The sequence below is a fragment of the Acomys minous genome (assembly GCF_964271855.1).
Source record: "Acomys minous genome assembly, chromosome: 13".
NCBI lineage: Eukaryota > Metazoa > Chordata > Mammalia > Rodentia > Muridae > Acomys > Acomys minous.
Genome location: NC_140495.1, coordinates 56,798,244 through 56,821,505, shown reverse-complemented (window position 1 = coordinate 56,821,505; position 23,262 = coordinate 56,798,244). Strand labels below are relative to the sequence as shown.

Sequence of the window (23,262 nt, the reverse complement as noted above, 5' to 3'; positions counted from 1 at the left end):
CTTTAAACATACTCATCATGAAATAATAAACTGAGCCAAGAGAACTCCGGTGTGTTAAGAGGCTGAGGCAGGAGGATCAGCAGTCTGAGGCTAGCCTGGGCTAGAGTGAGACTTTATCTCAAAACAAGCAAACAAACACACAAAAACAAAAACAAATAACACGTATCTGAACACACAGAGAAGTCCACCAAAATAAAACCTACTGCTAACAGGGCGTGGTGGCACATGCCTTTAATTCCAGCACTTGGGAGGCAGAGGCAGGGGATTGCTGTGAGTTTGAGGCCAGCCTGCTCTACAAAGTGAGTCCAGGACAGCCAAGGCTACACAGAGAGACCCTGTCTCAGAAACAAAACAAAACAAACCAAACAAACAAAAAACCAAAAAAAAAAAAAAAAAAAAAAAGACAAAAACAAAACAAGAAACCTACTGCTAGCTAAGAAACAACATGCTCACACTGAGTCTTGCCTAGAGACTAACTTACCTTTCAAACCGTTCTGTGCCTAGTTGTCTTTTAGTAATGTCCAGATCTGCTTCCAACTGTGTTACAACATTTCGGAACTGGGCCACATCTCTACTCTGAATGGCCCTGTGCAAAAGATGAGAGTGACAGTTGATTAGACTCAAAATACGCTTGTAATTCTATGAGTATATATTAAACCATATTTGGCAATGACATCTTAGTTAGATCCCAGCTACACTGTGATGTTTGCAAGTTATTTTGTGTTTGATGGGTGTGTGTGTGTGTGTGTGTGTGTGTGTGTGTGTGTGTGTGTGTGTAGATGCACATGTGTGTGGGGGGGTGGAGGGGAGGCCAGAGGCTGACTTGGGCATTTTGTTCATTCACTTTCCATCTGGCAATGCTGTTTGGCTAATGAGTCCCAGGGATCTCTCTGTCTCCACCTCCAGGGCTGGGGTTACAGTCGCATGCTGCTGCTCTCAGCTGGAGACACAAACTTGGATCCTTATGTTTGTGTAGCACGCACCTTACTAACTGAGCTATGTGCTAAGCCACACACTGATTTTTGTGGACAAATTTCTTGGCATGTTCTAGATAAATTCAGTTATAAACTTGATTTCTTGCAAAGCCTCAGCAACTCTTGTCTCCATTTCTGTACACACAAATGGGGCGATATTATACATCATCAACCTTTATTATTCATTTATGCAAATGTTCTTCATAACCATACATTTTATAAAAGCTTCCCACATTGGCCAGCTCCGTGCCACAGCACTTAGCAGCAGTCTGAAACTCATGGTGGAAATTCTGCCTCTTTACCAAGATAGATTTCTTCCCACCAGTCTAAGAAAAGGACCCCAGGGACCTGCTCAAGGTTCACAACTGCCTCACTGGCTGGAGCTGACAAGAATGACCCAGTCACTGCCAAGATGACCCAAGAGTACTGTCAAGGAAACCAGCCCTGGCTTGGGGCTCCTTGATGAAATGCTGAGAATGTGCTGGCCACGCTTGCCCAGGGGCCAGGCCCAGCCATGAGAATTGAGCAGGATGACAAAGTCGTCTGGATGGGCCACAGAGGAGCAGAGGCTGAGGACCCCGATAGTGGCCAATTTTAATATACTTTCACTACCCAGCATACACTTCCACTTGAATATCAAACTAACAGTCTTCAAATTAAAGGCTAGTATTACTGGGGGTTAAAAAAAATGCTAAGATGAAAATTCTGAGGGTGTGCCCAATGTTGTGGGGTTCAGTTCTTCTGGGCACCCAGCATATAGTCTTACAGACACACAGGCAACTACGATGTGGCAAATGGGGAGACAGGTAGCAATACCAGACAGCCCAAAATGTAAAAGTCCTTGTGGTTTCACAGTGCTTGCTTTACGTGTCCTAATGGCAGCATTTTCTATCAGACTCTCATGATATCCAAAACTATGAGCTCAAAACTATCAGCAGAGATTGTTACATCTAAAAATCTTAGGTAGCAAGAACTAGGCCACGGTATTAAATCTTAGGCCAGTCATAATCCTCCCAACTCTCAGTTTAACTAACGGCACCCTGCGCGCTCCCATGCCTAGATCCCAGAGTGCACTGCGGCCAGCTCACATCTTGTTCTCAGCCAGGCAGAGGTGCTCCTTCAGAAGCTGGATCTCCGACTCCTTCTCCTGCAGCGCTATCTGGGACTGGTACTCTTTGTCTCGGTTGGCCACCAGCAGAGCCTCGAGATTCTGCATGGAGATCCTCTCGTTTGTCATCTGACTCCTGAGCAGTTCTATTTCCGAGCGCGCAGAATCCAACTCGTTCTCCATCTGTGTGACAGGAACAGAGCCATACTTACTCCCGCCCATCCACTTAGCTGACTTGTTGTCAGAAACTCGTGAGTCTCTGTGGGGCACACTGTGAAGCTGTTTCCTGTTAACTGCATACAGCAATGCGCATGCGGTGCCACTTTCCCCACCCTTCAGGCCATATCAGAGAATTCACTAATTTAAAAGTTCTATCAGTCTCAAACTGCAACCAATTTCTATCTCCAGTTTTGATGCCTTTTTCTATAGCTCTGCACAGTTGACAAGATGGCGCCTATGCCTGTAGCATCGCCTTGAAGTGGATGAGTTAGGTCTAAATGCCTTACGGCATGTCACTGTGCTCTACAGCTAAGGAGTCTGAGGGCCCTAACATAAACCTAGGGGAAACTTGCCCTTTTGAGGGGTATTCTGAGCTCAAAATGTTCTCAGTAAGCTAAGTATTTCTTCAAAAGGAGGAATATCAGCCAAAAGCATGATTTCTTATCCTGTAATATAAGTTACAATAAATTATAAATGCACTTAAATAGGCTACTTATGAAAGATAAACTTTAAAAGCTAATAAAAGAGAAATTAAATTACTAGGGGAGGAACAGGTACCACAGTAGACAGAGAATAAAAGAACTTTCTAAACCAAGGAGAGATAAAAAAAAATTATGATCACAAAATTTTCAAAAGAAGAAATACAATTAGATAGCTAACACATCAGGAAAGGGAACCTCTGTTCTCCTTTTCTTTCTGCTGCTGTGATAACACCATGACCAAAAACAAGCCGGAGAGGATTCATTTGGCTGAAATGTCCAGGTGACAGTCTGCAACTGAGGGAAGTCAGAGCAGAAACCATGTAGGAACACTACTTACTGGCTCTCTATTTATGCTCGGCCAGCTTTCTTTTGTTTTGGTTTGCTTTTTTTTTTTTTTTTTTTTTTTTTTGGTTTTTCAAGACAGAGTTTCTCTGTGTAACCTTAGCTGTGCTGTCCTGGACTCACTTTATAGGCCAGGCTGGCCTCAAACTCACCGAGATCCACCTGCCTCTGCCTCCCAAGTGCTGGGATTAAAGACACGTGGTACCACACCTGGCTCAGCCAGCTTTTTTACACAGACCAGGACCACATGCCCACAAGTGTCACCACCCATGGTGGGTTGGGCCCTTCATCATCAATAATTAACCAAGACGACCTCTCACAGTTAAGGCCAATCTGATCCGGGCCATTCTTCAAGAGACGTGCCCTCTTCCCAGGGGACTGAGGTCGTTCTAAGGTGAAACTAACCAGAATGTCTGGGATGTGGAGTTTAGTGGGAAGCAAAGACCCTATCGGAGCCATTTATGTGACATTTTGTGCTAGGAATCTGTGCAAGCAAAACCTGTGCTTTACTAGGATGCTGGTGCTCTGGAGCTGAAGAGTATCTGTGATTAATAACAGATCAACATCATCAAGGTGGCATCTCCTGTGAAGAGAAATGTATTTCCTCAGAGTCAACAAATAAACTACAGTCCAAGGAGATGAAGGAAACATCTCAAGGCGGCAGCTGAACCTGGCTGTGTGTACGAGTCACTCACGTGGTACTAGTTTTGAAGGCGCTGAGGTGTCATGGAGAGGATGGGCTTGGCACTGTGTGACAGGGAACCCTCCCTGCAGAGACTAGAAGTTAGAAGAGGCCGTTGGTGAAGGTACAGCTCCTGTTCCAATAAAGACCCCATGCTTACAGGGGTCACAAAGAGAAACCGAGGCTCGGAACAGTGTGTTAGCATTGGAGTCCCTGAAGAAAGGCCAGCGGTGAAGGTGAAGCCTAAGCTGCAGTGGAGACCAGGACCAGGACCGTGGAATATCTGCCAAAGACAGCATCAAATGTAGCCACCTTGAGCCTTAGAGACAACTGCTTGTGCCCCAGCGCCCAGAAGATTGTGTGTAAGTCCTGGATAATGGACGGTGGACTACAGGATTTTATTTACACTGGTGATTTGGGGCTTTGCCTTAATCTAACTGTTCCTATGCCCTAATTCTTCTCTTTTGGAATGAGAAGTACTTAACATGTTTTTAAAATTTTTATTTTATAGGAGCCCATAGACAAGATACTTTGGATTCTTAAAAAGTACTAGAAAATTTAAAGACTGTGGGACTTTGAAAAGTTGGACTTGTTTTGTGTTATGCTACTAATACTAGCATGCATTCTTGAAGACAAAGCAAGAAAAGGTTACGGTCAAACAGTGGCATGCCTGTACTTAAGTTGACAAGGGATGGATTGTTAATTTTGACTGCCAACTTTACCAGACCTAGAGCCAACTGGGAAGAGGAAATTCAATTGAAGAACTGTCTCAATCAGACTGACACATGATTAATCCTATTGACTGACTATTGATAGGGAAGGTCCATCCCACTGTAGGTAGCACCATGCCTAGGTGGGTCTTAGTGCATTAGAAAGCTAGTTGAGGGGCTGGAGAGATGGCTCAGCAGTAAGGAGGAGCAGGGGCTGCTCTTCCGGAGGCCCTGAGTTTCACTCCCATCGCCCACTTGGCAGCTCACAGCTCTAACTCCAGTTCTAGGGGGTCTAGCACCTTCCTCTGCCCTCCACCGGTATCAGGCATGAAGGTGAAATATAGACGTACATGAAGGCAAAACACCTGTCTTAGTTACTGTTCTATTGCTATGAAGAGACACCATGACCAAGGCAACTTATTGAAGGAAGCATTTAACTGGAGACTTACAAACAGATTAGGGGTTATTTTATGGCCATCATGGTGAGGAGCATGGCGGCAGGAAGGCGGGGGTGGCATGGAGCAGTAGCTGAGAGCTTATTCTGATCCACAAGATGGTGGGCAGGGGAGACTGGGCCTAGCGTTGGCTCTCCAGTGACACACTTCCTCCAGTAAGGCCAGAAAAAAACAACCTAGTAAGCAGTGTTCCTTCCCAGTTTCTGGTCCAGGTTCCTGCCTTTAGTTCCTTCCTAACTTTCCTCCATGAGAGATTGTGAAGTGTAAGAAGAAAAAAAAAAACACCAATCTCTTTCCTCCCCTAAATTGCTTTGGTCATGGTATTTAGTGCAGCCACAGAAAAGCAAAGCAGAATGCCTCGTTAGTAACCAGGCAGCTACAAAATAAAGCAAGGTGCTATTTCTCGTCCAGAGTTTCTTATTCCAACACCCCATTTGCCCTAACATTCACATTTGATTTGAGTAACTGCTGCTCCACGCATTACAGGATGCTAGACTATCCGTGTCTCTCCTCACTAGGTGCAGTGGCATTCCCCACGCTGTAAATGCAGAATGTGTCTAGATATTACCAAGTGTCTGCAGTTGAATTTAAAGCCAACCAGACACTGTTCCAGTCTGTCAGACTGTGACTCTGTCAGTGTATGCTGACAACACAAATAGGACAAGGACTCCTCAGTTCTGATGGCAGGACTAAAAAACAAGATAGCACTTTCTTTGACAGCAGCTTCATTGGGGTATAATTAATATGCCATACAACTCATGAAATTAAAGTATCCAATAACTTCTAACATATTAGTATTACCAAATATTAGCCATTGACAATATCTGTAAAAATATTATCCTTAAAAGAATAAAACCATGAAATCTCAAAAGTATAGATGTTTAAACAAGACTTGACAGTCACACACTAGTTGACATGCCAGTGTGGGTGGGGGACTCTCACACGGCCTCACCCCTCGCTGAAGACCTGTGGCTCCCACAGAAGGAGGATCTGTTTTCTCCAAGGCACAAGCCCACTGGTAGGCTATCCCACCCCAAGCCGTCATCCCTAAGCATATGTAGGCATCAGCAACACTAAATATGTCCAGAACATATATACATACACAATACATACATACATACATATATACCCATGTATCAATAAAGAATAAGAAGTCATGAATTTGAGGGAGTCAAGAGGAACATAAGAGGGGTTGGAGGGTGAAAAGGAAAAATGATGTAAGCACAATACTCATATATGAAATTCCCAAAAAGTAGTAAAAAAAAAACCCTATATTGGGGGATGGTCTGGAGAGATGGCCCAGTGTTTAAGAGCACTTGTTATTCCTATAGAGGACCTGGGTTCAACTCCAGGACCCCCATGGTGGCTTACAACCATGTGACTCCAGTTCCAGAAGACATGACACCCCCTTTTGACCTCTGAAGGCACCAAACATACATGTAATAAACATCCAGGAAAAACATTCATACATATAAAACAAACCCAAGATTCTTAAAAAAAATACTTAAAAAAAATAAAAACAAGCAAACAAATAAACAATCCCTAGATCTATTATGTCTCTAGGGTTTACCACGTTCTGGATGTCTTTCCACTTATTCAGCTGATAATTTAACAGTCTTTTATCATTTGTTAAATGGGAGTTTTATACTTCTTTTAAATGCATTTCTTCCTAAGCTGGCAAGATGGCTCAGCAGGGGAGGGCACCTGCCACACAAGCCTGGAGACCCGACGGCACCCAGCCCTGGAGAGGAGGAAGGAGAGAACTGCTTCTACACAGGTACCCTCTCATCTCCACATACATGCATACCTGCCCACACACGTATCATGTACATATCATGCACATGGTAACAAATAAACGTCAACATTTATTCTCAAGAACTTTGTGCTTTGCAGATGCTATCACTTTATGTCATTTAATTTAATGGAACTGTTTTTATTTTCATTTCCAATTGATAATTGCTAATAGGTGGAAGTAAGAAATAGAATTAATTTTTACATATTGGGTGAGTGTTCTACAATTTCACAGTGTTTATGTGTTCTAGTAAGTTTGTAGCAGTTTCCTTTCTACATAGACGATCATGTCACCTGCAGACATGGTTTTAGATGTCTTCTTCAATTTGAATGCTTGTTTTTTCTGTTTTTTTACTTTGCTACTCTGGCTAGACCCTCAACAAAATGGTGTGCTAGGCATCTCATTATGGAGGAAAACATTCACTGTTCACTATCAACTATAATGGTTACTGTAGGCTTTTCAGAGATGCTTTTTATAAAATTGAAAAAGTGTCCTTGTATTCCCAAATTATAGTTATTCTTTCTTACATAAAGGTATTGGATTTTTGTCGAATTCTTTCTCTTCATCTACTTGAGAAGATCTTTCAGGTTTTGTCTTTGACTATTATAATATGTTTTACATTGATTTCAGGTACAAACCAATCCTACATTCACGGGACAACTCCCATTTCATTGGGTGCAAATTCATTTTATGGACTGTTAAGATTTAGAGAGGTGTATGTGTATGTCCACATGTATGGGAGTGTGCATGCACATATATGGGTGTGTGTGTGAACATGTGTGTAGAGGTCACAGGTCAACCTGGGTGTCTTCTACAATTGCTTTTCTACCTTATTTTTTTGGAGTCAAGGCTCCTCACTGTGGTGGTTTGAATAGGAATGCCCCCACGGATTCACGTGTTTGAATGCTTGGCCATAGGGAGTATCAGGAGGTGTGGCCTTGTTGGAGGAAGTGTGCCACTGTGGAGGAGAGCTCTGAGGTCTCCTATGCCCAATCTAATGCCAATACGGCTTACAGTCTCCTTTTGCTGCCTGCGGATCAGAATGAGGAACTCTCAGCTCCTCCTCCAGCACCATGTTCGCCATATGCCACACTGTCCCACCATGACAGCAATGGAGTAGACCTTTGAAAGTGTAAGCCAGCCCCAGTGAAACATTCTCCTTTGTAAGAATTGCCGTGGCCATGGCTTCTCTTCACAGCACTCACTAAGACACTCACTGAGCCTGGAGCTCGCTGATTGGCTAGAATGGCTGGCCAATGAGCTCCAGGCACCCACCTGCCAGTGCTTCTCCGGGACCAACTTTTACATGAGTGCTGGGATCCAAGTGTAGGTCTGTGACCTTTCCAGAAGACCTCAAATCACTAACCTAACCTTGTAGTCGGGTTATTGGGAGTAAGTAAAAAAGAAGTAAACTGCAAGCATTTTACATAGCATGGAATCTCCTTAGCTATGTATTTGGTTTTGTAGTTATCACATTACGACTTTTTAAAGAACTTACAGTCATAAGAAATACTGGTCTTGAGCCAGGTGGTGGCGCACGCCTGTAATCCCAGCACTCGGGAGGCAGAGGCAGGCAGATCTCTGTGAGTTTGAGGCCAGCTTGGTCTACAAAGTGTGTCCAGGACAGCCAAGGCTACACAGAGAAACCTTGTCTCAGAAAAAAAAAATATTGGTCTTTAGGTTTTTTTTTTCTTGCAATCACTACAAAAGTAAAAATAAACTATAAGCTGGGAACACAAGAAAATGTTCTCACTCTTATAAAAAGCATCTATGAAAAAACTACAGCAACTACTATACTTCATGATGAACACCTGAATGCTTTCCCCATAAAGGCACAGACACACCTAGCATGCCAGTTCAATTGAACACCAACATTTGAGTGTAGGTTTTAGCCAGGCTTGGGCATTACACTGGAGTCCTAGAATGTGTTAAGAAATGTTCTCGCTTATTTGGAAGAGTTAAACATTTTTGTATCAGCACATCTTTAAACATTTAAGAGAATTCACAACTAAAGCAATGGAGGCCTCAGTTTGCTTTCTGGAAGCTTTCAAATTACTATTTCAAGTTTTATATTTGTTTAGAGGTTTATGCAAATTTTCTGCTTTTAACTTAATGTTAAAAGCAGTTTAATGTTAAAGGCCAGTTTTAACATTTGAAAGCAAACAATGCAATGAGACTATGGACAAATAACGAGAGACATGTCACAACAAAGACACACAGATAGCAAACAGGAGCATGAAGAAAAGTGCCACTTTGCAATCCGTAGGTGAATGCATATTTGAATCACCCTCAGGCAGCACTTTACACACATAAGAATGCTAGAGAAAAAAATTTTAAGTGACAACACCAAATTTGAAGAAGGATGTGGAGAAACTAGATTACCTCATTGTTAATAGACAAGAAAAAATGATATAAACACCTAGGAAAATTGCTTGTACTTCTCTAAAAAAGTAATCATACAATCAACTATCACCTAAAACTAGCATTTGTGAGCATTGCAGTGAAATGAAGACCTATGTGCATGCAACTAAGTTACACAGTGAAACCCTGTCTCAAAAAGCAAATAAAACAACAGAAAATTCCCACAAATGTTTATGGTAACTTTATTTTCAAAAATTCCAAACTGAAAATAGCCCAGATGATCTTCAGCGGGAGAATAGTTAAGCTGTTACACCAACAGCACAGAAATTTAGCAGTAAAAAGTCAACAATGGCAGATGCAACAACCTGAGACTACAGAGATTTAGGCTGAGAAGAAGAAAAAAGCCAGTGGCCAAAACATATGTATCATGTGATTTAGTATATATTAACATTCCTTTAAATTAATTTTAGCTGGCATTGAAAATAGAGGATATTTATGTATTTATATGTACGCCCCGACTGCCCTCTTTCATTGTCCCTCACCCATGAAATGAGAAAAATCACAGAAGTGGGGAGCAGGTAGATGGCTGGCAGAGGTAATGAGCATGCTGATAGGAGAACGACGCAAGTCTGAAAAGGGGAAACAGGACAGATCTGCAGTGGAAAGTCTCTTGTTTGCCTAGACCAGTGCTAATACTATACTTATACCAGACTATAATTTTTCAAAATGTAATCATTAAGGGGAACTAGGTAACAGGTACTCTTCATTTAATTTATTAAAGGCCAATCTATCACCTTAGAAACCACAAGTTGTCTTTGTTGCTGTAATAAGACACCATGACCAAGGCAACTTATAGTATAAAATGTACACTGGGGGTTACGGTTTCAGAAGTCAGTCCATCACCATCATGGCAGGGAGCAGGCAGCAGGCAGCAGGCAGACAGGCACAGTGCTGAGGAGCTGAGCGCTCACCTCCTTATACACAAATGGGGCAGAAAGGCTGCTACCTGGGAACAGTGTGGGCTGCTGACACCCCAAAGCTCAGCCTTTTCCAATAAGGTGACACCTCCTGAACCTTTCCAAACAGTTCTTGACAACACTCAAACATATGAGTGGCCTATGATGGCCACTCTCATTTAAACTACCACAAAATTTTTTTTAAGATCAATGTCTTTGATAACTGAAGTGGTACAAAAATAAAAGGATGATCCTGGCATCTGACATCACAGCTTACCAAAGAAACTAAGACATCTACATAAATAGTTTGCATAAAAAAGCACATACAGAAACAGTCATGGTAGTTAATGTCACACTTAATTTTGAAAAGCTGTGTGAGGAGAAAGCTACAAAACAGTAAAAAAAATTTTTCAATTAAGTTGTTACCAAGCCTTATATACAGTTCTGCTGAGGGCTAGGATTTAAAACTTTAAAATTACAATAAGACTGTACTCTACTTGCAAGTGGCATCCTATTTTTATAAACTATGAGATTATAACTGATACTTTGATTTTACATCATTTCAGTTGTTACAGTAACATGCTACCACTTTTACAATTAAAAAAATCAAGTAAATTTTTAAGTAAAATAAAATATTTTTTAAGTTTTTACAGTAGCGAATTAATCTTTTAAAAGTCCATGATGAAATAAAAATAATTTAAAAGAGCAATACAGGCCGTAAAACTTTAAACCCCTACCCAGACCTAGCCAATGGTCAGAACATTCTCCACAGTAGAGTGGAGAGTGGGATGTTACTTTCTCACATGCTCTGGTGCCTCACCTTTGATCATGTCCCCTGGAGGGGGAGACCTGGTGGCACTCAGAGGAAGGACAGCAGGTTACCAAGAAGAGACTTGATACCCTTTGAGCATATACAGGGGGAGGTAATCCCCCTCAGGAACAGTCATAGGGGAGGGGAATAAGGGAAAAATGGGAGGGAGGGAAGAATGGGAGGATACAAGGGATGGGATAACCATTGAGATGTAATATGAATAAATTAATAAAAAAATTATAAAATCAGCAACCACAAAAAAAGAGTGGTGATTTGGGCAGATACCACATAATTAAAATATTAATAGTATATTCTTATAAAATAAACTAAACAAGTGATTCTCAAATGCATCATAAAGGATAGATTAACCCAATAATAAATTCAGTAAGGTTTAGTAATAATTAATAACCAAGGTGACCAACGGTTCAGCATCTTTATATTAAGAGCTGAATTCCATCTCTCCAGATTTGCTACCAGTTATTTCTCAAACACATCACACTGGTCACTAAAAAGTACTCGTTTTCATTCAAGAATCCACATGGACCACTGCTCATGAGGGATGCCTCACCCATCCATGCTCAGCAGTAATTCCTTATGGACTCCTCCTATTTCTCTATTCATCTCAAATTACTTTTATGTCAATATTGGGAAGTCATGGAGAACATGAGCCTGTATGGTTTGAATGTTATATCCATAGTGTAGGCAAAAAGTAGATACAGTCAAATGCATTGTAACTTAAAATAACTCATTCAATTATTAGGTAAGCTTAGCTGAAAGAAAGTCACAAGGTTATAATTCAGATGGATAAGGCTATGGTTCTTTGCTCACAGCTCTGTCAGTGTGCTTTATAATTCTAGCTAAACATAACTGCAAACTACAAGCTCAAAGGAAGATTTTTGTCTCTTTTTAAATGTTCTTGAATTCTTTAGAACACAGCTGTCACAAACGAACCTTTTAAACTTTACAAATAAAAATGTTAAAGTATAATAAAAACAAAATTTAAAGCAAAAAGGCATAATTATTTGATATAATATTTTATATAAAAAACAAAAACCCTTTTTCAAAATTGTAGTACTGTTAAAGTAACAGCAATTCTAAAGTATTCCATACCATTTCTATTTCCTGATCTTTGGCAACCAGCTGTCGGCTAAGCAGTTCTTTGCTTGAGTCCAGTTTAATGCAGAGCTCTCTCGTGGAGGACAAATCAGCAAGCGCAGACACCTTTTCAAACTGAACCTTCTGAAGCTCTTCCTCCATCTTCACAAGAGACTTGTGCAAAGTGGAAATCTGAGATTTGTAAGAGCGCTCTGCATTTAAGTGCTGCAAAAACAAGACGAATGCACAGGTAAGAAAGTCGACATGGACAACAGTGGGGCGAACCCCTCAGGGTTAGAGCAGCTGACCTCAGGAATACAGGTGCTGCTGGGAGGGAGATAAAATCAGTTTCCTGTTAAGATACCTGCAGGTTCAACACCACTGTGATATACAGAGTTTAGTCTACAGCTGTATCTGTATTTGCACAGTTTACATGGTCTACAATACATTAACTGTTGCTGCTGCAAAGAACAACAACCACCACCACAACAAAATAATAGCCACCGCCCCATTCAGAGAGCGCTTTCTCAAGCCTTGACTGACACGTCTGTATCAGTTCTGCCATCCTACAATGAAGACTGACAAGTTTCTAACACTAATACTTCTGAGAGAACAAGCTCTGATCAAGTACAAATTAAGCACAACCAATTATGGGAAAAGCATATTTTAAAAGCCGTAATACGAGATTCAAGTTACATAAATGCTTTCAAATGTTCAAAATAATTCCACTCTCCACACCTTTTCCCCAGCACGACGCTTACGTAAGTGCACTGCCACCTACAGAGCAGTATTTGTTTGCTGTAACATGAAGGACAACTAGGAGGCAAAAACTGTGTGTGCTTTTACAAGTATAAAACACTAAAAATTCCTGACACACATTATTTGGGCATAATTCAATGTCCCCTTCACCCTCGCGATCTCCCTTCCTCCTGTAGCCCTCCTCACTCATCCTTCACGTCCTCTCTCTAGCCATCCATCTGTCCACCCACCCATCACACTTTTGCAGGATACTCTGTACTAATTCAGTGGGACGCAAAATTAGCTCTGCTCTCACAAACTTCTACTACAGAGAAGACCTGTATCAATCAAATATGTTACAGATGAATGTAGAAACACATTAAGAACATATTTCTGGAAAAAGTTGGAAACAACAACAACAAAACTGACCTGTGCTGGAAGAAGCAGAAAGCCAGGAAAGGCTCCCCTGAGTAAACGAATAGTGAGTAGACACACAGCAGGGAGAGGCGGTGCAAGCTGAAAAGATGCCAAGGGCCGCCGCTCTGTTTGGATGCAAGAACAACACTCCAAGAACTGAGAAAAGGCTGCCCTGAGTGGAGCCGACAGTCACAGAAAAGTAACAGGAGATGCATGAGCCCAGTACGGTGGGCTTGTGGCCTGTGACCTTCCCAGGTGAGGAGAACTGGCCAAGCTTCTTGGTTTCGGAAAGCTCACCTTGGCCAGGCGCAGTGGCCCACGCCTGTAATCCCAGCACTTGGGAGGCAGAGGCAGGCGGGTCGCTGTGAGTTCGAGGCCAGCCTGGTCTACAAAGCGATTCCAGGACAGCCAAGTCTACACAGAGAGACCTTGTCTTGAAAAACACCACGGAAAGAAAAAGAAAAAGAATCCTCTGGAGGTTGTAGGTTCTACTAAGATGATTGGAAATTCAAGGCTATGTTGCAAGTTCAAGGCAAACAAGTATATATCAAAATGTCTCAGCAAATAAAACTAACAAGTATAAACCCAACATGCCAGACATGTAAAATTTCAGAAAAATTGGATCCACAACCAGAATGGACATCAATCATTATAAACAGATGAAAAACTGCAGAGGTGGCAGTACCAGGAGACAATGACTTGGAAGAACATGGAGGGCCTCCTCGGTGAGTCTATGCTGCATGGATACCAGCTTTCAGTGTGCATCTGACCCTGAATGACTCATCTTACATAGCAACAGCCTTAATCTGAGTTTAACATCATGGGGGGTGGAGGGGGAGGGGATCAGAGGTCAACATCTAGTGTATTCCTTAAGTCACTTTCCACTTTTTTTTTTTTTGGTTTTTTTTTTTTTTTTTTGGTTTTTTGAGACAGTTTCTCTGTGTAGCCTTGGCTGTCCTAGACTTGCTTTGTAGACCAGGCTGGCCTCGAACTCACAGTGATGATCACCTGCTTCTGCCTCCCGAGTGCTGGGATTAAAGGCATGCGCCACCACACCCGGCTTCTACATTATTTTTTAAGACGAAGTCTCTGACTAGCCATTGAGCTCTGAGTATCATGGCAATAAACAATGACACCAGAAATTATACCAAATCAGAAAAAAACAGATGTCTGGGCTTATCTATGAAAGCAAATATAACCTTTCCTGGGACTTTAGAAGAAGCCCTCCAAGACCAAATGCTGTCCAGGGAAACTGCCATGGCAAAGGATTCCTGCTCCCATCGCTGCCCCGAGCAGCTCTGCACCTGTGCACTCAGGAGTCTTGTCTTATCTGGTCCCCTTGAGATTCTTTTTGCACTTGTGTCAGGTTACCACCTCCATCTTGACGACAGACATTCTAAACTCTCCTTGGACATTCTATTATCCATGTACACACACATGTAAGGTGCAAAGTAGTAAGTGCTTGTTAGTAAAGAGGAATACAATAAAAGAACCACCTGTGGCTGCCAACAACTAGCTATAGAGGAAAACTGGTATTACTGGGCAAATAGCAACTAATATAATTTATTCAGCTTATGAATGTATTGTTATTCAATGAATTATATCATTGTATAAAGACACAAATGTGCTCATATGTATTTATCACATAATACACCCACAACACACAAAAATAGCAACTATACATAAACAATAGAAGAAGAAACAAAAAAGAAGAAAAGACTAGGAAAATATACAGTGCCTTCATAATCTGTGCAATAGTATCAAATGGTCCACATATTTGTACTTTAAATTTCAGAATCTTAGAGAAAAAGGCAAGGGAGAAAAAATACTTGAGTAAATATTCTCAATTTGATGAAACCAAGCAATTATGATTTATTAAATAAAAGGATTATAAAGATATACTCTATCATTAAATTAACTTTGATGATGAAATTGACACTTTCCTAAAAGCACTATTAAATGAATATAAAAGAAATAGAACAGGCCTATAGCAAAAAAAAAGTCTGACTAGCAATTTTAAAACTTCCCAAAAAGCACAGGTTCAGGTGACTTTAGCTTTCAATTCTATCAACGCTTTAATGAGGTGGCAGCAACTATATACAAATCTGACAAACACTACAAGCAGAAGGGATACTTCTAAGTTACTGTATCAACTCAGTATCACTTGGATGCTAAAGCCATACAGGCTATTGTAAGAAAAAGTTCAACCACAACAGAAAAAATCTAGAAAACAAATTTCAGCACACACACACACACACACACACACACACACACACACAATATGACCAAATATGATTTATGTTAAGGATAAAAAATTGTAGTTAATACCATGTATAAAATTTAACCCGGGGGCTGGAGAGATGGCTCAGAGGTTAAGGGCATTGACTGCTCCTTTAGAGGTCCTGAGTTCAATTCCCAGCAACCACATGGTGGCTCACAACCATCTCTGAGATCTGATGTCCTCTTCTGGCCTGCGGGTATACATGCAGACAGAGCACTGTATTCATAATAATAAATAAATAAATCTTTAAAAGAAAAAAAAAAGAAATCCTTTAAAAAAATTTAACCCAACATGTATCAAAGACATGAAAGAAAGTGAGGTAGCTGACCATGATAGCTAAATAGTACACTGTTTTTTTTAAGAGTGATGCAAATGTTCAAAAGTGCTCATTTTTACAGGGCCATAACTCTCAATATTCCAAACACCAGTGAATATACTTTCAATAGGCAAACTGTATGACATAAGAATCATTCTCAATAAATGAATAAGGTACAAACTTGGTGTGGTGGTGCGCCCCTATAATATGGGAGACATAGCAGGCAAGGTCAGCTTGGGCTATACACTGACATCCTATCTCAAAGGGAAAAAGATGACAGCGAGACCCTAGCTAGAGACTCCACACACTTTGGTCAAGCTGGAGCTGACCCGGAAGCAATCATATACTAGAGGTGCTGTGCAGGCTGCTAGGGGTAGAGAGCCATCAACAGTCTTGCCCAGGGTCAGGACTTAATAATAGTATTGACCCTGCAACTATAACAACAACTGGCATGGAAAGATGCACCTTGGGGGCTGGAGAAATGGCTCAGGGGTTAAGAGTGCTGCTCTTCCAAAGGTCAGGAGTTCAATTCCCAGCAACCACGTGGTGGCTGACAACCATCTATAATTAGATCTGGTGCCCTCTTCTGGAATCCAGGCAGAATGCTGTATACATAATAAATAAATAAATCTTTTTTAAAAAGATGCACCTTGGATGCAAAAGTGCTGTGACTGTTATGAGGATAACCAACTACTTTCTCATCAGATTTATGATCCACCACACATGATGAAATTCATACCTAGTACTGAAAATCTGGGCAAGAACCCATAGCTAGAGAGATCACAGGTTCTGGGGTAAGCCTGCTATTATTTTTGCTAAAGGGACACAGTGTCAAAATTGGTGCAGTTTTTGGTCCTCATCAGATATGTGTCTTTGTACAGTGGATGGTTGTTAATGTAGAAACTTATAATGATCAAAATGCAGAGAATAAGTGTCTGGAATGCTCAACCATAAATGGGACACGTATCTTACACCCCTTCCCCAAAGGTCAAAGAAGAGGGGATGCAAGACATATGCTTAAAAATATTTCACATGCGGACATTTTTAGAATAACTTTTGTTTTTAAGTTGACATATTTGTGGAATATAATACACCCATATAATATGCAATGGTTCCATCAGGGTATCAACAGTTCTATCTCCTTTGACATTAATTTCTACTGTAAAGTATAGTAAGTGAGAGTACTGAGGAAGTTACACACACTCCCTCTCCCTTGAGTGTACTTTAGTAACAATTACACACATTTTCTCTATTCTTTCTCTCTCCTATCTGTCTCAAAGTCTATATAAGCTTAAATAAGAATATAGGAAAATATCTTCCAGGTCATAGGACACTAAGGAATTCCTTAAAGAAAACATAAGATTATAAATCATATGGGAAAAGGTTAATAACAATGCAAAGTGATCGGGATTTAACATCTCTTTATCTTGCAACTGTTAAGTCTTCAAAAGGGTTGTAATAAAAAATATATAGAGGACTCCTGATACTTAATATGAAAAATACAAAGCCAAGTGGCAGTGGCACATGCCTTTAATTCCAGGACTGAGTAGGCAGAGGCAGGCTTATCTCTGAGAGTTCGAGGGCAGCCTTTTCCACAGAGCAAGTTCCAGGACAGAGAAGGCTACACAAAGAAACTATGTCTTGAAAAACCAAAAATAAACAACCAAACAATTGCATAGAAAAATGTGTACATGTTTAAGAGAAATGCATTCAGTGGGCTGAGGAGCTGGCTCAGTGGTTGAGAGGACTTCCTGCTCTTGCAGAGGACCAGGGTCTGGCCCTTAGCACCCACGCGGCTGCTCACAGTCATCTATAATTAGTTCCAGAGAATCTGACGCCCTCTTCTGGCCTACATGGGCCCCATGTACACATACGTCCGGACAAACACTCATGCACACAAAAAGTTTTTAAAAAATTCAAATCCCATTCAAAAGAAATTTAAGAGAAAACCCATCTAAGAGGAACCTTAAGTGGTCAAGAAACATTAAACCCTATAACTTGTTTCTTCATCAGGTGTGTGCCACCTGCTGCTGACAAAATCTGAAACAGGCAAGTGTCAGCCTTCTGCCAAGAACGCCCAGCTTCCTAGTACTGGCCTTCTAGTACTGGTTTCACTCTTGCTGACGGAAAAGCCTCACACATCTGAGCCATATTGAAAGTCCTACACGCCCATCAAAATATTTTTAGAACACACAGAAGACACTTATTTTAAAAAGTACTTTGTGTGTCAGGTAGTAATGGCACACACCTTTAATCCCAATGCTTGGGAGGCAGAGGCAGTTAGATCTCTGTGAGTTTGAGACTAGCCTGATCTACAGAGGGAGTTCCAGGACAGCCAGGACTACATAGTGAAACCTGTCTCAAAAAAGCAAAAATGAAACCAAAGAAAGAAATAAAGAAAGAAAGGAAGGAAGGAAGAAAAGAAAGAAAGAAAAACAAAAAAGTACTTTGTTAACAATATATGGAAGGAAATTTTTCAAATTAATTTCTGATGTATACTGTTGCTTCTGAAGATTCTGTATAATTTTTGTGGTGTTAAAGGAAATACTCATCATTTTATTAAAAGATTCAGTTGTAGTTTTTAAAAAGAAGCTTTTAAAGACACTCAATTTTACTTGTAATCTAGGAAACATAAAACACAACTGTGGAAAAATTTAAATGCTGATAATATTGAATATAGTATTTAAACAAAGTATAACCCATGATTTCTGGCATGAGTAAACTTTTAGAAAAAATTTGATAAACTAAGTGAAATTGTGTGTGTCTTAGATTAGGTACTTTCTTCCAGATATAAGCCTAAGAAACAGAGCCAAGAGAAATAAAAATAATGTTTGTTACAGAACACTTTACTACAGAAAAGGGAAAAATTATATTGCCCTTAATATGGAGATAACTTAAGGAAGAAAATATTTGCACTTTTTGAAGTATGTTTTTAACAAAACAAATGAATTGCTGCTGACCTTAAAAAGGCTAGTTGCAAACAGATAACTCGTACATTTTATTACTTAAATAAAATTGTTTGCAGTGCCTGGCATAAATTCAGGCCTTCAGATGTTCCAGGCAAGTACCTGATGACAGGGACTGGAGAGATGACTTAGCAATTAAGAAAGCATACTGCACTGTCAACCACAAGTCTGGTTCCCAGAACCCAAGTCAGGCTGCTAACAACCATCTGTAACTCAGGAGATCCAAAACCCTCTTCTCATGTCCGTGGAAACTGCACTCACACACACAAAGACCCTCCCTCTTTCTCACACATGCATATACATACACACATATAATTAAAAATAAAGTCTTACACATACACACACACACACACACACACACACACACACACACACACACGGCGGGCATAGGTCTAGGAGGCTACATCAGTCAGTAAAATGCTTGTAATGGAAACATGGGGACATGAGTTAGACCTCTCAGAAACCATATGTTTTTTAAAGACTGTTATGGTAGCATACACCTGTAATCCCAGCACTGGGTCAGCTGACACAGAAGGGCCTGGAGCCTGGTGGCCAGCCAGTCAGGCTAATTGTCAAGCTCCAGGTTCATTGAGAGACCCTGTCTCAAAAACCAAATTGAGGAAATAGATTGAGGAAGATGCCAGATGTCAACTTCAGCCTCCACTCACACATGCCACCACATTGACATGTGCACACATACATACAATTCTACAAGACTGACTTGAAAACAGAAAGCATTATATATCATTGGTAGGTGAGAGGTGCACAGGAAGTGTGTGAACTCATGAAAAGTAGCCAAATAATGTGAAATGTATATGCACCCAATATGTGGGTGAGAAGTTATAATTGTAATGTTTGGTTTTATTTATTTATTTATTTATTTACTTACTTACTTACTTATTTGTGTATGTGTGCATGCATGCACCATATGATGCTGGTATCCATGGAGATCAGAAGAGGGACCCAATCTATGGGGCTGGAATTACAGGTGGTCTGAGCCACCGCATGTAGCTGGGAATGTAACTCACATCCGCTGCAAGATCAGCAGGAGCTTTTGACCACTGAGCCACTGCTCCTGACTCTGATGTTTGTTGTGGTGGTGGTGGTGGTGGTTTTGGTTTTTTTGGTTTTTTTGAGACAGGGTTTCTCTGTGCATCCTTGACTGTCCTGGACTCGCTTTGTAGACCAGGCTGGCCTCAAACTCACAGAGATCCGCCTGCCTCTGCCTCCCAAGTGCTGGGATTAAAGGCGTGCACCACTATGCTCGGCGATGTTTTGTTTCTTTAAGCAAAGGTATATGAAGCAAATGTGGTAACATACTAATGTTCTTATATCTGTAGGATAAGAATAGATCTGATTCATTATTTTTTTTAATTTTGTTCTTTTTTTTTTTTTTTGAAACAGGTCCCAACTTAAGGAAAAATGATGATTATTCTGGTTGTGGGTACTTAGGAGAATAATTAAGAGGCTATAATTTACAGTGCATTTATATAATTTAACTGTTCATCAACACATTAAATTTATGAAAAGCCAAGCAAAGCTCACTTAATTATGATACAAGATGTACTGTAGATGCATTTCTACAAACGTACTTGTTCAACTTCTCTGTTAAGGGCGTCAACTTTTTCTTTCAATCTGTTGCCCTCTGCTTCAGCAGTAATAAGTTCCAGCTTGAGGGCATTGTTATCTGCCTCTGATTGGCGGGCCTTACTTTCCCAGTTTTCAGCATCTTCGTTGGCTTTTCGGAGTTGTTCCATTATTTGCCGGTTCTCGGATTCCTGAAGAGTAAATCTTGTGTTATTACTTAATGCAAAGTGCATGTGAACACTGCTGTCTGGGCCACTGGGAAGTCACTCACAATGTGACTGTGAACGAATCCCACTCCCCTTCACCTACAGTCATCCTGTAAGGAACACAGGGACGTGACAACTGACCCCTCAGGACCTGCACAAGCACGTTCCTGTGCTGCTTCTTGAGCGAACCCTTCCCATGACTGTCTGCTGCTGCTGCTGGCCTGAGATGCTGACCTCATCAGTGCTCCCTTGCTTGCGACCAGTTCATTGCACTGGTTTGGCCACACAATTTCTGCACTCTTTCATATCTTAGGTGTCAGTGTCTGATAAGATTTATTTTTATTATTGTTAACTGGGGGAGTATGCACAATGAGTGCTGGTGCCCTTGGCGACCAGAGGCTTGGGGTCCCTGGGGTTGACTTGGGTCATCTGCAGGAGTGCTCTTTACCACTCTGCCATGTCTCCAGGCCCTGAGGTCACAGACTATAATCTCTGTTGGGCTTTCTTCTACTAAGTTGTCAGAAACTGCTCAAAGTAAAATATGAAATGCACACTAATAATATACACGTATGTATAAGTCGTACATACAATACAGAGCCACATTTATTTTGGGCAGTGCTAGGGACTGAATACAGAACCTTGTACAGACTAGCCAGGTACTTTACCACTGAGCTGGAGGCACCACCTGTGGGAACCAGATTTTTATGTCTTCAAAGTGATATCATAAATGAATGAATTTAAGTAGGACCCACTTTTTATAGGGGAAATTCAGTTCTACACATAATACACTATGTTAAATTACCACTGCTAGCTACTTCAAAATAATATTCTATCTTAGTGGCTGTAGAGACGGCTCAGCAGTTAAGCACGCATATTGTTCTTACAAAAGGCCTGAGTCTGGCTCCCAGCAACTACGATGGGCACAACTTCCTGTAGCTCCGGCTTGAGGGGGAATCTAGCCTCTGCAGACATTCACACTCACATGCAGATAGACACACACAGAACACAGAACACAAATGCACAGAAAGAAAAAAGCCTTAGTACCATGCTCCGCCTAGCTTGTTCTCTAAACTTCAGTTATAATTCACTAATGTCAGGAGACTCTCCTTCCCAACAACAGTGCATTTCCCTGTCAGCAATCCTAACCAAAGTACAACACAGTAACACTTATCTTTTCTAATCAAATGTATGTTCTCCCAGTTACAATTACTGTTACTATTGCCATCTTGTGGCCTTAGAAGAGGATCTTTACCCTATTAACCTAAGCACACGCTAAAGTACTGCTTCTCAAGACAGAAATCCCAAAGCTCCTGAAGGCAACGGGTATAATCTAGAAGTCCTAAGATGCCTTACCTCCCCAAGCCCTTAAAACTGTAATTTATGTACACTATGAACAAATGCTCAAAATATGGTTGCATACGAATATCAAATGATATATTAAATAAAATACACAACTGAGGGAAGTTCCCACTGATGCTTTGAGTCTTATGTAGGGAACACCACATCTTTGATAGTGATCTATTATACTATTTTAGATATTTTACTGAAGCACATCTCTGTTGTGATGAGATGAGCTGTATATTACAGAGCTCACACACCCATGCACACCCACACGCACATGCACACACACGACCAGTCAAATAATGGCTGACAGAGATATGCAAATGACAATGACATACTGGCTCTTAAAAGCAGGTGGTCTAATAACAATGTGATCCATTCTGCCCTGTCCAACAATCAGGAAGAGCCTCTCTGCCATTTATAACAGAAAACATAGCATTTTATGGCCCTTATTCTTCAGGTAGGAAGAATCTACTTGTCTGCGATGTTTACCCTGAGTTTAGCGTACTGAAGGAGAACATGGAAACATGCTCTTGAGCCATCTTTTAGGACACTGGTGATTCTAAGTGTATGTAGTTAATCTGCCACAGTCAAAACTTCAATATCCGAGTAAAGAAAGACTTGGTTCACTATTCTAGTGAGTGTAATTTATCACTAAATTAAGTCTTATGAAAACCTGTAGGTGTCAAGGAACAAAGGAGCAAGGAACAAATGTATATATGTACCTCAGATTTCAGTATATTCTTCAGCTTGTTAACCTCCAAATTTGTGTCCTGGACCTTCTGTTTTATGTCATTTAGTTCACAATGAGTATCATTCAATTTTTTGGCCAGTGCCTATGGAAAAAAGATAGCTAGATTTGACTATAATAAATAAAAATTCCTATATGTGAGAACATCTAAAGCAAATTATAAATACTTGAAATGATGATTATATAAAAGTAATATAACAACCATATAAAAACCCATATGAAAGTGGTAAAGAAACAAGCCAAAGAGAAAACAAGTAAAGTCATCCCAGGACCCAGACAGACAAGTCATCATGAGGGAGCACAAGTTGGTCACACTAAATTAGACTTTTACTAGTAGCCACAGATAGGCTAATTGGACAATGGAACAGTGTCTGCCTACCACGTTAGTGAGGAGCTAAAGTTTCAGTTGGTGAGGAATAGGCATATCCACGTACTGTTTATTGTAAACAAAATTTTCACAAAGGAACTCCATGAACCATTGTCATAGAGATGTACTGAGGCATTCTCAAATGCTGCTAAGGAAAAGACACTCTCTATATATGAAATATAAAGCACTCTATTTACAATCTTTAAAATTGTAAATTGCTATGAAATCGGAAAAATACACACTAAAAGCTAACATAACAGTAACTGGATGGTAAAGACACCGGGAAGTATTTTTTCCTTTCCTTC

At 40.7% G+C, this 23,262-nt stretch overlaps 1 protein-coding gene across 6 annotated transcripts in view; it reads right to left on the bottom strand.

The window, feature by feature from the left end:
• TSGA10 (testis specific 10) overlaps positions 1-23,262 on the bottom strand; it is a 96,516-nt gene that overhangs the window by 6,316 nt on the left and 66,938 nt on the right. For all 6 annotated transcript variants that reach the window (XR_014773696.1, XR_014773697.1, XR_014773698.1 and 3 more), the window contains 5 exons: positions 22,565-22,675; positions 20,298-20,483; positions 12,003-12,212; positions 2,063-2,265; positions 482-586 (listed from right to left, as the gene is read on the bottom strand). Coding sequence is in view for 2 of the 6 variants with exons in the window: in XM_084753261.1 (XP_084609387.1) it covers positions 482-586; positions 2,063-2,265; positions 12,003-12,212; positions 20,298-20,483; positions 22,565-22,675 (815 nt within the window). In the remaining 4 variants the exon portion in view is untranslated. The remainder of the gene's footprint in view (positions 1-481; positions 587-2,062; positions 2,266-12,002; positions 12,213-20,297; positions 20,484-22,564; positions 22,676-23,262) is intronic.